At 40.6% G+C, this 14901-nt stretch overlaps 1 protein-coding gene across 1 annotated transcript in view; it reads right to left on the reverse strand.

Moving 5' to 3' along the window:
• Positions 1 to 485: 485 nt before the first annotated feature.
• LOC119743156 (serine/threonine-protein kinase Nek9-like) overlaps positions 486 to 14901 on the reverse strand; it is a 41361-nt gene continuing 26945 nt past the window's right edge. The window contains exons 17-23 of the mRNA XM_038219528.1: positions 13457 to 13618; positions 12762 to 12935; positions 11228 to 11290; positions 9292 to 9494; positions 7732 to 8103; positions 6727 to 6780; positions 486 to 1032 (exon numbers count right to left, since the gene is read on the reverse strand). Of these exons, the coding sequence (XP_038075456.1) occupies positions 505 to 1032; positions 6727 to 6780; positions 7732 to 8103; positions 9292 to 9494; positions 11228 to 11290; positions 12762 to 12935; positions 13457 to 13618 (1556 nt within the window). The 3' untranslated portion in view covers positions 486 to 504. The remainder of the gene's footprint in view (positions 1033 to 6726; positions 6781 to 7731; positions 8104 to 9291; positions 9495 to 11227; positions 11291 to 12761; positions 12936 to 13456; positions 13619 to 14901) is intronic.

The raw sequence follows: 14901 nt of genomic DNA on the forward strand, positions 1-14901 counted from the left end.
TAACTTTGACAGATTTTTTTGTAAAAAAATGAGTTTGACAGAAAATTTGACAGAATGGATTTTTTGGCAGATTTCTGGCAGAATTCTGCAAAAATGGTTATTTAACAGAAAAACATAGCAAATTGAAAAAAAAGTAGATTTGTTTAAAAAAAACTTCAATCTTTTCAAACAAACCCTTGCAAAATAGGACAGGTTGCTTTGTCTTTGTGCTGAGGTTCACTGGGAATCAGATTTCGTCGTGACGCAACCTCGTTTTAACTTAAATTTACGCAATTTTATAACACCTTTATATACGACTATAGATTGTTTATAATGTAATTTGAATCTTAATTAAGGCAGTATTACAACATCTCCCTGTGATTTTAAGTGTTTATAGTGTATTTCGAGTAATTCATGGGAATTTGGCAGATTTTTGATAAATCTGACAGATTTTTGAAGTGCATTTAGCAGAATTTGGCCATGAACTTACGGTCACCCTGTTCTCCCGCCACACCCTAAACCAGGCTATATTTCCACACTGTCGATATCTATCGTTGAATTACTTCTACATTGGGGATTATCAATGTTTATGGGTCTATAGAGGACTCTCTTGGGCGAGGAGAATTTATAACCAGGTCTATGAGGGTGTCTGTCCGTGCGGTCGTGGCCTCCGTGTCTCTGAGTATGATCATCGGTGTCTTGTAATTCTGTCTGTACGTACTGGTGCATGTACTTCTTCGTTGGCCCTTTATTAATTTGTTCAGTGCGATGAGCACTTCTGTTCACTTTCTTGGTTGTGCCTGATGTTTGTTTCTTGGTTTTGCCTTTCCTGCCAATCATTTCATGGACTATGGACTCATAATCGTAGGTGGGTTTATGTTTGTGGGTTGGGTACACTACGAGACTTGATGAGCGTGTGGCGACTCGTCGTGCTTTCTGTGATAAGGGAAGTGGTTGTTGCGTCGCACTCATGCTGTTGGCAGCTCGACATTCTTTCTCCCAGGTACCGAAACTTCGCCAGAACTTCTGGTCTCTACGAAGTATTGGCGCCATCTGCACAAATGGGATGAAGGAATAGAGGGTCAATAATGTGGTATTTCAATGTCTTAGCCATAAACAAGTGGTGAAATTAAAAACATATCCGTATAGCTGAACACTGCTTATGATTGGGGGGGGGGGGGCGAACGCAACAAAGAATGGAAGGCGTGTCATGCCTGGAAATGAACGGATTGTGACACAAGTGATTCAAGAGGAATTTTCTTTTCAAAAACCAAGACGTAAACGAAACAAGAAAGACGGAAGTGAATTAATTTCAAAAAGCGGATGTGAGAGAGAACAGATACCAAAATGTATAAATCAAAGCGGGTAGTTTGAACTTAATGTCCTAAAACGTTCGTTAGGGAACTTGAGGAGAGCAGAAACGAAAATGCAGTCAGTTACTCACCAAAGCTTAAGGGGCGGGCGGATGTTATTGTTGCTCACTTCGTTCAGCTTTAGGCTGCCGCCACCGCATAAATCCATAACCAGCAGGGGTGAGGGTGGGGTGGGGTTGAGGTGGGGTTGGGGTGGGGTTGGGGTGGGATGGGGTGTGATGGGGTGGGTCAGGGTTGGGTGGGGCGACTGCGGGGGTTCAGCAGCCGCTACAGCATAAATTGAGAACTAGTCGCAGGATGCAGGGTGGGGGATGGGGTTGGGGTGCGGGCTGGGGTGTAAGGGTTCTTCAGCATGGAAGGGTTACGGGATGGGGAGTTGGGGGGGGGGGGTGGTTGGTGGGGGGGTAGTGGGGTCGGGAGGGAGTTGTAGGGTGGGGTGTGGGGCAGTTGTGTTCTTGACCAGGTTATGATGGATTCGATTGCAATTTAGTATGCTTGTAAAGCCATCGATGCTAAGTACATACACCTGTAAAGTGTTAATGCAATGCAGCATAGCGTTTTGCAATGTCCATCACTCATGGTTCATACTGTGGCAGATGAACGAGTACTCTTTCCTCACATTGTCAATGAAGCGATAAAACAATGCAGCAACATATTTTGCTATGGTTTATGAACGAAAAAAAAATAGAAGAGAGGCAGGTACGAATTATAAAGAAAATAATGTCAGAACATGTGCACAATAACGGCCAAACGAATTTCAAGGCTGAGCACAATAAAGTGTGGATGTTATATTAAAATATAATATGTACAGGAGGAGATTCCCCTATTCCTTTACGGTTCAAGTTCAAACAATATTAACTGAAATGCTGCCTGCAAGTCCCATCACTTCATGACATATTGTTTGATGTCTTGTTTGTTGAGTAAGCAGTTAGTAAGAAACCAATTGTTTAAAATTGCAGCCAAAACTTTACAAAGTTATGCTGAGAAAAGAAGGTTAAAGCACAAACCAAGATAGCGATTGTTTAGGCAGTAAAATGCAAAATTACAAGGCTTAAATTTCAATGTGACATTAACAAATGTAACAAGATCATTCTTTCATCATAACCAGAAAACCATCATTGAAACATGTGGCAAAGCTTTCAGAGTTAATCAGAGAATCTTATGAGGCATATGTTCACACCTTCAGAGAAACCTTGACCACCATAACTGATTATCTAACCAAAACCTTATTAGGAAATAATTCCAAAAAAGCTTGAATTTTAAGCCTGTTTATACAATAAGTCCACTACTGCAGCTAGCTCTTTAACATTTCTACTTGCCTTTTGTGTTAAAATGCCCCCCCCCCCCAAAGAAAGCAATTAAAGCCAGCTGGTAAATAATGAGTAGTTGACAAGACGAACCAATTTCAGAAGGGATTGTAATTTTGTTTAGATTTAATAAAGCTGCTTAAAAGCGAATTGAATTTGAACCTCAACACATTTTAAAACCTAAATTCAAGGATTGAAGTTATGCATGCTTTTCCTTTCCACAATTAAATTCTCTCTCTGGAAACAGAACTGTTTTATTTTATCATTAATCCACAAAATCTTAATCTGAAGAAATTTACAATAATCGTCAGTCGCACCACGAAGTGAAGTATCGTGTGCACAAAGTCCATAGACGATGCGTCATTTCGTGGTGCACCCGACAAATTACTTGCTACAATAATTGGATGTTGTACATGTATGTACAAATCGTTCATTGAAGGCCCCATGTGATCATATAGTACTTAATTTTCCTGCAAGTCAGGCAGTAATCCATGTCAGATAGACATTACTTTATAATATAATGCAAATGAGTTTCTCCAACTCACATATTAATGATTTCCAAAGACAATAATTCTGTAAAATGCACTTTCTTACATTCCACTGTACACATCTATAAACCAAAGACTCAAACAATTTTCAGAGTAATAATTTACAATAGATTTATACACACTCTTTTTCAACCTGAAAACTGGGTAAAATTTTCTCCATCTTGAAATCAAACTTTCTTTACGTCAGAGGCAGTCAACAAGTAATTAGAATCAGAACAAGTAAATAATATTTAATTTCATCTGATTGGGTACTATTAGGGCCTTTTCATACAGAATTGTGGTAACGGGATTCCATACAAAGTGGTGGTTTCGATGAGCATGTAGCAACACACCATTGGGCTTAGAAACCCGAGTGATGCTTCTGCCTGACAACCTTCATTCTGGCCCCTTCGGCACATTGGGTGTAATGGAGCTTGCCAGCACACTGCAGTGAACAGGTCCATGCCATTCAGTCATTACATTATAAAAATATTGACATGGGTTTTCTGCTCTTTGTGTTAACGTTCACAACTGTGAAATATGCCACCTTTCCTGTGTGAAAGGGCCCTTTGGCCCATGTGCTTTTTACTGGGACTAAGTTTGCACATTTCGAGTATATTTCAGGTGATGAAAAAAGCTAATAAAATATATGTTTCAGTTTATAAACTTTACAAGTCAGTATTGCACAACAAAGCTAAAAAAGAAAAGAGAAAGCATGAAATTGAAAATATTACATAGAAAAAGCAATACAAAGTGTATATTATGTTTAGCACAAAATCTAATACAGTGGAACGCCGCTATAACGAACATCGCGGGATCCACAGAAATTGTTCGTAATAGCATCTTTCGGTATAGCGAATTTGAGCTGCAGGTGCTCCGGTACTCACTTTTCAATAAATGGGACCCTTCATACTTCACCCTGCACACCCTGGTAGTTACTGAAAGACGACTTTAAACACATGCCAACCATTGAGTTATGTAATTACACAGTTTTTCAGCTTACTACCTACAGCAATAGGTGGCTTTCCCCTTCTATTCCTTGGGGAAATAATAGCCACTTGTAGCTCTTCTGTTGACATTTTTTCAACAACAATGCTCGGTACGTTTTGTACACAAAAATCAGGAGCCAAGGACGATGTTCGGTATAGCCTAATGTTCAGTAAAGCGGTGTTTGGTATAGCGACGTTCCACTGTAGAACCTTTTTCTGCACTACCTCCTTAAATAGTCACTTTTTTGAAGATACTTAACGCTCCCAGTCTTTTGCACTCTCAAGTTTTGCAGAGTTAGCACCCACACTTGAATTTTCTTTGAGGTTATCTTCTGTGGAGTAGGGATAACACTTCAAATCCATGCACAATTCTTTTGTGGTGGTAAGCTCAGGGCAAGCATGCAGATTCGGTCTTGTTTCATTACTCTACATAGCGACTCTCTGTGTGACACAGTTACTTTCAGCGCGGTTGATTACTTCCCTCGCACTTATCCGTACTTTCGTGTTGGGTATAGATGCACATGCGTAATTTGTAACAATAACCCAAATTTCTTGTGTTACTCGAGGTCAAGGCATAGCAACCGGACTGGGTCAAGAGGTCATGTGGCGATTAAATCCCCTTTGCAAATGGATTTAGAGTCACAGAAAGCGAGCTATGGTGGCTACTGTCGTGCTCTTCCAAAGTAAACAAGAAATGCCGGGTATGTTTAAAATCAACTTCACTTTCCTCCCGTCGTCTAGTACTAGTAGTACTAGATTATGAAGTGAAGCTGAGACACTTTGAATGCCCCGCGGCCGCAGTGTTAGACTCTATGTTTACGCATTGTATTGTGGGATACTTACCCAAGTAACCGGCTCAGACGGTCGGTTACTTGGGCCAGACTTGAGTAAACATGAGAGTTCAATTGAACGCAGTCGCGCTTGTATGAGTAAGCGTCGAGGAAGAAATCGAACACGTAGCATAAAACTTCATACCCCTTTACCTGAAACTGACCTGCAGGGTTTTACATATTGCTCTGAATATTGCCTTTCCACAGGAAGGGTTAATGACCAATCCTTCTTTTTGTCTTTGCATGGCCAAGTACCACACATGTAACTAGGTCTAAAGCCAAGTTCCCTTTACCCATCTTTAAAACCAAATTTCCTTTCTAACAACACGCATCATATGATCTTTGCATCACTCCAGGAACATTTTCGGCTGGGAAAAAACCAAATTGACTAACAAATGCAGATTTACAAGGATCATCACATCAATGCAAAACCAGTCCAAGGAAACAAATGTTAAATATTTTAAACATTTAAAAAAATTTAAGTATTTTTTATTTGTCTGTTGGACATAATATCTGCATATTTCAAAATGTCCAACCGACTGATATGTCAGTATGAAGCACAGAGTATGGCCTATTAGTGTAGTTAAAGGCTCTAATGTAAAAAAGTATGACTATTAAGCATGGATTTACACAAACCGAGGCAGGTGATCTTGCAGACCCAACACCAGCTAAAGCCAAGATATCTCAATGTAGGATTGTTTCAAAACAACTAAGTTAATGTACCAAAACCACACCAAACTGAAAACGATATTGCACAATTATGTGAAAGGTCACTGCCCTCAACTATAGCCAGCATTATGAAGAAACTCTGCAAGCAGCTGATGCAAAATGCATAGGGTTTGCTAAATAGACGAATCCGGCAACAGTACTGGAATGCTCGAGGGCGCCTGACTATTCAGGTCACTGTGGTGTATCCAGCCAAATGAGGATTTTTGTTCCAAAGTTTAAAATGAGTCTGGTCTATTTTGTTCACCGAAACCAAAACGGTGGGTAAAAAAAGGAAGCTTAGAAAGAAGCAATGCTGTCTATAAATGCTCTAACAGCAGTAAAAAGATCCAAATCTGTAAGAAAAATGAGTGGGAAGACTACACGCTTTTGCTAAATGTGACCGGCTCCACAAAAAAGGGTATTATGAAATTGAGTTATATACATTGTTGGAAAGCCCACAACGTAAGCTTTCATTTGGTATATAATAGAGCTCCATTGTCCCTCTCGTTCTGGAGATGTGTTGTATTTGCATATTAATTACTTCCTTGGAGTTCAAATTACACAACTGAGGAAACGGGCTTGAAATAGCTGGCTTTGTTGTAGAACAGAACGATGCACACAAAATGGTTGTTTTTTCCACTTTGTTCATCAAAATCAACATTTCTGCGAAGATGTCATTCATGATAAAAAAAATGAAAATCACATTTTGACAAAATTTTCACCCTCTCAATGTTGAGCAGGCCATTACATAACAATGCTAAGGGTGACTTAAAACCCTTTTTTGTGGAGCCGGTCACAAATGTATTGAGTATGCTTGGATACACCACAGTCGTGGTCTCAGGCTAATACAGTAGTCATTTGCTGGATTCCTCTGTACTGTGTCAGAATTTCTTGTGAACAGGTCAGGTCATACAACGTATGTATGATGTTAAGTTTAAGCAGGATTGAGTTCACACTGCGGCAGCTCCCCTAGTGCTCTGCCCTTCTTGCTCCGATCCCTTAAGCTGACATACCTGCCTCTCCAAAGCCTGTATCTTGGCATCCTGTTCTGCTACTCTTTGCTGCAACTGTGGGGCGAAAATCAACACAAGCTTATGGATCTTTGAAGGCAGTATGCAGAGGAAGATGGGTAAAAGGATAAACAAGATTTGTCGTAACCCCTAGGCCATTTTGGCTAGGATACAATTTCAATCCTTCAGTGGAGGAGTGACCACTGACTGAATACTTCAAACTCCTCCATCCCACTTCCTAATGATGCCCAGAAGCAGTGCATTATGTATGCATGGCTGAACATAAACAATGCAAGGTACAGCTTATACACTGACACAATGTATTTTTCAAAATCAACTGGTCCTTCAAGGTAAACAGCCTCAATCCTCCAAAATCCTCCGAAAGCGCCTGGTTGATTTGGGAAGATTGCGGGGGTTAGTTTAATTAATGGACAATACAAAATTGTTGATCAATATTGATAGTTGCACCATGGTTGCTCTAATATGTGACCTGTTCTGTCAAAAGCAGACACTTCTGGGCAGAGGTTGAAATTGAGATAGGGCCAAAAAATGCAGTGAGGGTGATTTTTTTTTTTCTTCAAATTTTTGCATATTTGTAATCCTGATCATGTCTAAAATATACTATAAAAGTTTGAAACCCTAATTTGAACTCTAAATATAGTATTTTTGATGATTTGTTAAGGTATATCAGTTAAAGAAATTACTGTTTTGTGACGTTCGTGGCCATTTTCTCCGTTTTCTACTTTTGGACACAATGAACATCAAAATAGCATAACTCTGCCCAGGAATGACCGGTTTCAAAAATTAAACCACCTATTAAAAGGAAAAAGAACATATTTTAACAACATGCAAAAATATCATTTTTGCCCTGATGCCCAGAAAAGTCTGATTTTGACAGAACAGGTCACATATGACTGTGTTCATTTTGTGCACATGATTCAGTTTGAGGTGCAGTGCATGCAGCTCAAATGCTAAGAGTAAATATTTCAATATTGGGACTTTTCTTACTGTCTTGTTTTCCGCTTCTAGATGAACAACACGCTGATTGAGCGCCTCCAACTCGCCATCTCTCTCCCTGTCCCGAATCATCTGGAGTCTGAGGGAGTCTCCAGATCCCGACAGGCCATCCAGGCACAGAGGAGGTACAGAGGGGGGCAGACCATGGCCTGCTTGGCTGGCAGCCAACCCCACCGATATGGAACTGGCATTCAAAGACTTCTGGTTGTTGGATGAAGACAACATTGCTGGTGGCAGGCCTGCGGGGAGATTGTGAGTAGGATGCTCATCCGAATTATGCTGGTCACTAACTGCCTGGTTTGCAGGCTCAGCCTGTGCCTCGTTTTTGCTTTGCATGGGTATAAATTCGGCGTTTTGCAGCTCCTGAAATGAAGTGTATGTAAACAAACAAGGACAAAATGAAATAGGAATTAGATTTTTTTCGCACTTAACACTGTCTTATTTCATTGAGGGCAACGTATCTTGTCATGAAATTTAATTTTTAAGACTTGAAGGTTTGCGTAGTGAAGACAGCAGTTAGGTAAAAGTTTATGACTGCACCATGCAACAAATCTCTGTTGTGAGTTTCTGTAAAGAACCGGGGAAACTCAATGTCTTGGACAGTATGCTCTGCCTGTCGTCAAATCTTATCTAAGAGTGAGAGGTTCAAGGGAATCAAGCAAACCATGTTCAATTTTAGGACGCCATCACTTAATCCATTCACACAGCCAGACATAATCGTTTTTGCAAAATGAGACAGAACTGGGCACAGGTCGTAGTGCAGAAAAACGCAAACAAACAAATGGGGGTGATTTTATTTTATTTTCAGATTTGTTGATATTTGTAATCTTTGATATGTCAACCGTGCATAGTTTGAAGAAACTTATAAAATCGAGGAATAAAAGTGTTTCCAAGGAAAAACAATTGGCATCTTTCATTTTCTCGACTACAAAACTTGAATCTTTAACGGCCCTTTTCTCACTATTTTTTCTTTTTTGACATGTCGATAAATGCGAACTTTAAACAGTCATAACTTGTCAACGGAATGTGCAATTGAAGTACAACAAAGAGTATTGAAAGGAGAAGTTTAGGCCAAAAAAAAAAAAGTCTCCGGTTTCTGGTATGCGCGCGCGTCGCCGTAGCCATGCGCGTCGGCAAAATGAAAAAGTATTTTTTTCAATGAAAGATGATGTCTCAAAACCGCCAAACTCACTGGTTTGACTGGAATCCTGCTGCTGCACAATTTTAACGTGTTTTTAGATGGGGTTATGATCGAGAATAAGTTTTATGTGGCCCCTCTGGACTCCCATATATTTGCCATAAGTTTAGTCGGGCACCATTTGCAGTCATCAGTCGACATTTGAAGCAAAAAAGTCAGGTAAAAAAAAAAAAAAAGGCCGCATCGCCGCACCACATTTTGGACAAGCTCCATACCAGAAACCGGAGACTTTTTTTTGGGGGGCCTTATTCTCCTTTTTAATAACTGCAAATCCTCATTTCGACCTCTGCCCAGTTCTGTCTCATTTTGCCAGTATGCCTCACATACCGGTACAATTCATTAGTATTACTCACCACAGCTAACCAGGGCGGCATACTGTCATCACCCATTCCCGAGTCGGGCACGCTAGAGCCTGTCACACCAAGCCCATCCGGCTCCTCTTCATCATGCGTAACAACGCCCTCAATGTCAGCATTATCCGTATCGAAACTTTCACTGGTGAAGACGCTGTCATCTTGACTGGGTTCTGATGATATCTGAGAGACTACCCCCACCCCTTCAAAAAGGATCAATAAAGAATCAATATCAATGGGATCCCAACCTGTAAACAAGATGTACTGATGCTCCACCAGCTGAGCTATCCAGCCCTACATTTGCTGTCTACCAAATATCTTTGTTCTGGGGTGCTACAAATCAAATTTTTAGATCGTGTATTTGAAACTGTAATTTCATTGGTCTAGAACGGCCACGTGTCCAGTTTGCTTCATATACACCGGGGTGCATATATATTATTAGTTATCTTGCTCGCGCTCGTGGAACACGGAATAATGTAGTGCGTCTGTGTCCCACATACCACGAGGCCGAATGTGGGACACAGATGCACTTCATTTTCCGTGTTCCACGAGCGCGAGTGTGATAATGAATTTATCTTCAAGCAAACTTGACGCACAATAAAGATGAAACGCACACTGTACACAAACTTCAGCGCTTATCCTATTACACGTGCGTGTTTGTACGGAATGGCACGCGCACCTTGGAATAACGCAAAACGCAGAGTGCGGTATGGACCGTGGCCGTGCTACATGGTTATATGTAGCATAGCTTGTTGCCATGGATCGACCAATCAGGATCGAGGATTTAAGTTTACATGAAGATAATACTTCATATACACTGCACTGCATATAAATTACCTCCGCGTTGCTCGCAAGGCCTACTCACGCGCCTCGCAACTGAGAACTGCAACCACTCAGTGTCGAACCCGGCAGGAAAGCTCGCAGTTATCAAAGGTTACACCACAGTGATTGATTGTAATTCTTGCATAGTAAGTTACAAGCTTTTATCTTTTTGACTTATTGGCATGATATATTAAAACAATTGCATATTGCTGTGATGTGGGATATGTCGATTATTAACCCCCTTGGGATGCCTATGGTGCTATGCGCCCGTCGGGTGTGCAAAATGGCATATCCCACATCACAGCAGTCAACAATTGTTCAATATGCCATATGTGGTCAGGTATCAGGCTTTAAAATGTGCTTCTCACAAAATGATTCTAGTTGGAAATATCATTAAAAAAATAGAATATAAACATTCACACAACTAAGCCTTGAAAAGGTACGGTTTCCATGTAATTATCCCACAAATGAATCGCAGAGTCGAAAATTTTTGGTCCTAAAATAAATTGAGGCGTTGGAGACTTAGCCGTACTACACAGATCAACCAAGCAGCCTTTTTGAGACTTTGAAGACTTTGCAAGATTGAGGAAGGCAAAGTCCGTCTGCCATGGGGCTTCTTACCCCTTGAAGGTTTAAAATTACAAAGAACGTGTCACTCAGTTCAAGCACAGTGGTGGATTTTAGAAGATTCTCGTACATTGCCTCCAAGTATACCCAGAGAATTGGAATAAAACGAGAGCAGGTAGTAAAAAGTAAAGTCTGTCATGAGCCAATGTGGCTCTCCGGTTTCAAAAGCATGAAATGACTGAGAAGATTTCTATACCCCCTGGATGGGATGCTAGTCCATCGCAGGTTACTCCCCAACTAATGCCGGTACCTATTTATACTCCTGGGTGGAGAGAGGCAAGTGGAGGTGAAGTGGCTTGCCCAAGGACGCAACATGTGGCCAGCAGTTGGATTCGAACCCCTGACCCTCTGATCACGAGTCACGAACCCTAACCACTTGGCCACACTCCCCCCTGAGAGCAGGTAGTAAAAGAGGCAATAATTGACAGAAAACAAGGCATAAAAATACGGTTGGTTGACGTCGATATTTATTGAAGAGAAAACTCACCTCTACTTGAAGTGAAGCTGTCTTGGTAGGGGGAGCGAATAGTTTTCATTTTCAGAACTTTTTCTACATGACAAAATAGAAAAGTTGAAAAATCTTTCACAGTAATGGTACAGACTCCATACATGGCCAGTGTGGTCCCTCATGGCCACTGTGCCATCCGTACTGCGTTATCTGTTGAACTTATACGTTTCAGGTATAGTGATTGAAACGTATGACAAATACAATACGCATAAGGGTTTTTGTGTGAAAGTGAAACAATGTCGAGATAAACATTAACTGTTGGCTTTAAAGCCCGAGTCCATCATTTGCAGCTATCCAAAAAAGTAAATGGCGTAATTATTGTTGAAAAACATACTGGTTGAAAGATAGTAAGGGGACTAAACTCCCTGTGAAATTATCCTTTCTGGCAAGCTCTCATTTTGAAGAAATCAACGAAAGAAGGCATTTCCAACGGTACTTCTTAAGAAGCACCGTAGGAAAAATTAAATTAGTTGTTCGTTTTGTTATTCGGCGCAGCACGCACAAGCATTGGAACGACGCACAGGCGCGCGCGGTTGCTATAATTCGTTGGATCAGTGCGCGACATCGCGTAAAGCTGCAATTCAAAACAATTCGAAACATGATTTTAAATTGAGATCCTAGAATGCTGTTTTTCTCGGAATATGAAGCTGAAGCTGAGCTGAAACTTCATCAAGTAAGTTGTTCAGTATCCTTCATTAGATTTTGAACACTTTTGTTGCTTCAAACGAACAAAATGCACTAATGACAAATGATGGACTATAGCCTTAAAATGAAGCAATTTATATGTGAATCTTATTGAAACAACTAGGGTCGGCCTTGATTTTCATTTTCTAATTCTCCAGTAACAAAAACATCAAATGTTCATACCCTGTGTATTTTTTTTTCATATTTGAGAAAATAAGTCTAGTCAATATTTATTTTGTAAAAACAGGTACTTTGCCAAATCTAATCCAAATTTCATTGAGACTGCTGCATGCTCTCTATTTTAACTTTGATGTCTGTCAAGTGTGCAGAGAAATACGTACAAATAATAATAATGGGTATTTATAAAGTTTACGTATCCACCAGTATTGGTGCTCAAGGTGCTACATCATTACTACCCTGCTCATTGGGCACATGAAACATTTCAAATACCATCTCAGCTCCCTGGGGAGAATATAGCACGATGCTGTCATTTCGGCGCAAAGCAGCTAAATCAACCACAACCATCTCTACCCTCACAGGTACCATGTACTCCTGGGTGAAGAGAAGCAATGAGTGACAAAGTGCCTTGCCCAAGGGCACACGCACCATAACCCCAGGCTGGACTCGAACCCACAACCCGCAGAATTACCCGCAGACCACGAATTCAATGCCCCAGACTATGAGGCCACGGCACTCCAAATGGACTGTCAGAATACGCATCACAGATACACAACTGGCAAAACGCACAACACAATATGCACATGGAAGTTGGACACATGGATTTTCGGCCTAATGGTGTTAGGGAGTCAATGAACTTTCAAGAACTTACCCACGATGACAATACAGTGCCAATGTCTGCACGATATATCGGACACAAAGTGCAGCGCTCCAAATATGGGTTTGGGTGTAGGCACAGCCATCTTCTTGCGATGGGTGAGGCTCGGGTCCACAGGTATGCCTAGTCGGCCGCTGTCCACGTTCCCGAAGGAGTAGATTTGGTTATCTGTTACAAAGCAAAAAAAAAAAAACCCAATAATAAATATGCAGGATCTGCAGGATGGTGTTGCAGCAAATGCATCATTCCATGTGCTAAAATTACCTGCTTCCCACAAAGCAAAAGTGAAATTGTTACCTTTTGAAAATCAAATTTCATGATTTTTTTCAATTGTTGGTTTTCATATGAATTAATAATTAAAAGAAAATGTTCTCAATTTGATGTATCACTAATTTTGACACTAGATATATGCAGATCTGATGATGGTAAAAATATTGCCTGTGTCCACTGACTTCCGTTGTGATGCAAGTCCATGTCCACATTAATTTGAATATCCTCAATAAATGCGTCCATTTCTGTCCAACACAGATTTTCACATGAGGTACGTTTAGCACATAAATAATGCTGTGTGAAGATTTGACCCGTAGATCTCTGTACCGTTTAGACCTCTCAAGATGGTGCTTTCGGAGCTTCATCCTGTGTTACTGATGCACAATCCAGCAGTGTATAGAATTTAGTGCAGTGCTTACCCTTGGTTGCAACAACTGTGAAGCCATCCCCACAGGCTGCACGTAGTACCTGCTTACTGCTGAGTAAGCCGGAGATTACACTGACCCCTGACCTCTCCTTGCAATCCCCAACGCCCAGCTGGCCATGCTTGTTCAGACCAAAAGTGATTAACCGACCAGTATCTTTAAACAATGCACACAGAAAAAGAAGGGGGAAAAAAAAAAATCAAAAATCAAATTGAGTTGTTTCTGTCAACTCCAACGATATTGTGATAAATTTGTTTCCACTAGTACATGTACATTCCAATTTTTAAAATGAATGTCAAATATTGAACATTGGCCACGTTTCGATGAACAAATTTTGCTGATTGAGCTGAAATTTAAATGCAAGTTCATAAAGAATTAACTTTAAATCAGTTATATAATATTGGTGTTATATTCATATAATGTTGCATGGCTTTGAGGGGGGTACAAGAATATATTGCACAACTATAACAATATTGTACAAGTCGAAGACGAGTGCAATATTGTTACAGTGAGTGCAATATATTCTTTTGTCATACCTCTGTCTTTATACTGTATTTTCATTGGCCCAGGACGATCACCTGACCGGGCGATAAATATGCATGGCACACTCCCGTTGTATATCACATTGTGATATCACATGCATGTAGACTAGTCCCCGCCCCACAGTTCAAACCATTATACGCGGACCGCGTTTAAACCAGACTATACTTGTACTCACTGGTACCCCGCAGTACTTTCACGTTCCACAATATAATGTATAGCAGTGAGGGAGCAGTGCATTTGCAGACGATATTTACTTTAATTTGGCAGCCAGCGACGAGCGGCATTAAGATTATGTTTACGTTTTGACTGACTCTAGTAACTGTGCCTAGGCCTTCAGAACTTCGGAAATGCAGAGCTGACACAGTTAGTTTTTTCGTATACGATCCTCATCAGCCTCAACATGTCAGCTGAGCCCGGAGGCACAGATTCTCCGCCCAAAAAATGTTTTTGAGCCGCTCCAAACAACAAACAAGTATTTATTGTTATTAAATGGTTGTCAAGTTGTCATAAAAAAAATGGCCATCGCCGTTTGATATAAATTTCTTTCTTTTAAGGGTCTGCATCGTTGTCACTACAAACCAGGTTTTTATTCATTGTCCCTACCACTATAAAATATGCCAGGGGATAAGATTTTTTTTATTAAACTTCCACAACTTTATCGACTTCAAGAAGGCCTTTGACAGAGTTTGGCATGATGGCCTCTGGAATGTACTCAGAAGCTTCAATGTCGAAGAAGCTCTTGTACAAGTCATCCAGGCCCTCTATAAACACTCCAGCTGTGCAGTTCTTCTAAACAACCAAATGGGAGAATTCTTCCAGACAACCATTGGTGTCAGACAGGGGTGTTCACTCTCCCCAGTTCTCTTCAATGTTTTTCTGGAAAGAATCATGCAGAT

The sequence above is a fragment of the Patiria miniata genome, unplaced genomic scaffold (genome assembly GCF_015706575.1).
Source record: "Patiria miniata isolate m_02_andy unplaced genomic scaffold, ASM1570657v1 HiC_scaffold_6, whole genome shotgun sequence".
NCBI lineage: Eukaryota > Metazoa > Echinodermata > Asteroidea > Valvatida > Asterinidae > Patiria > Patiria miniata.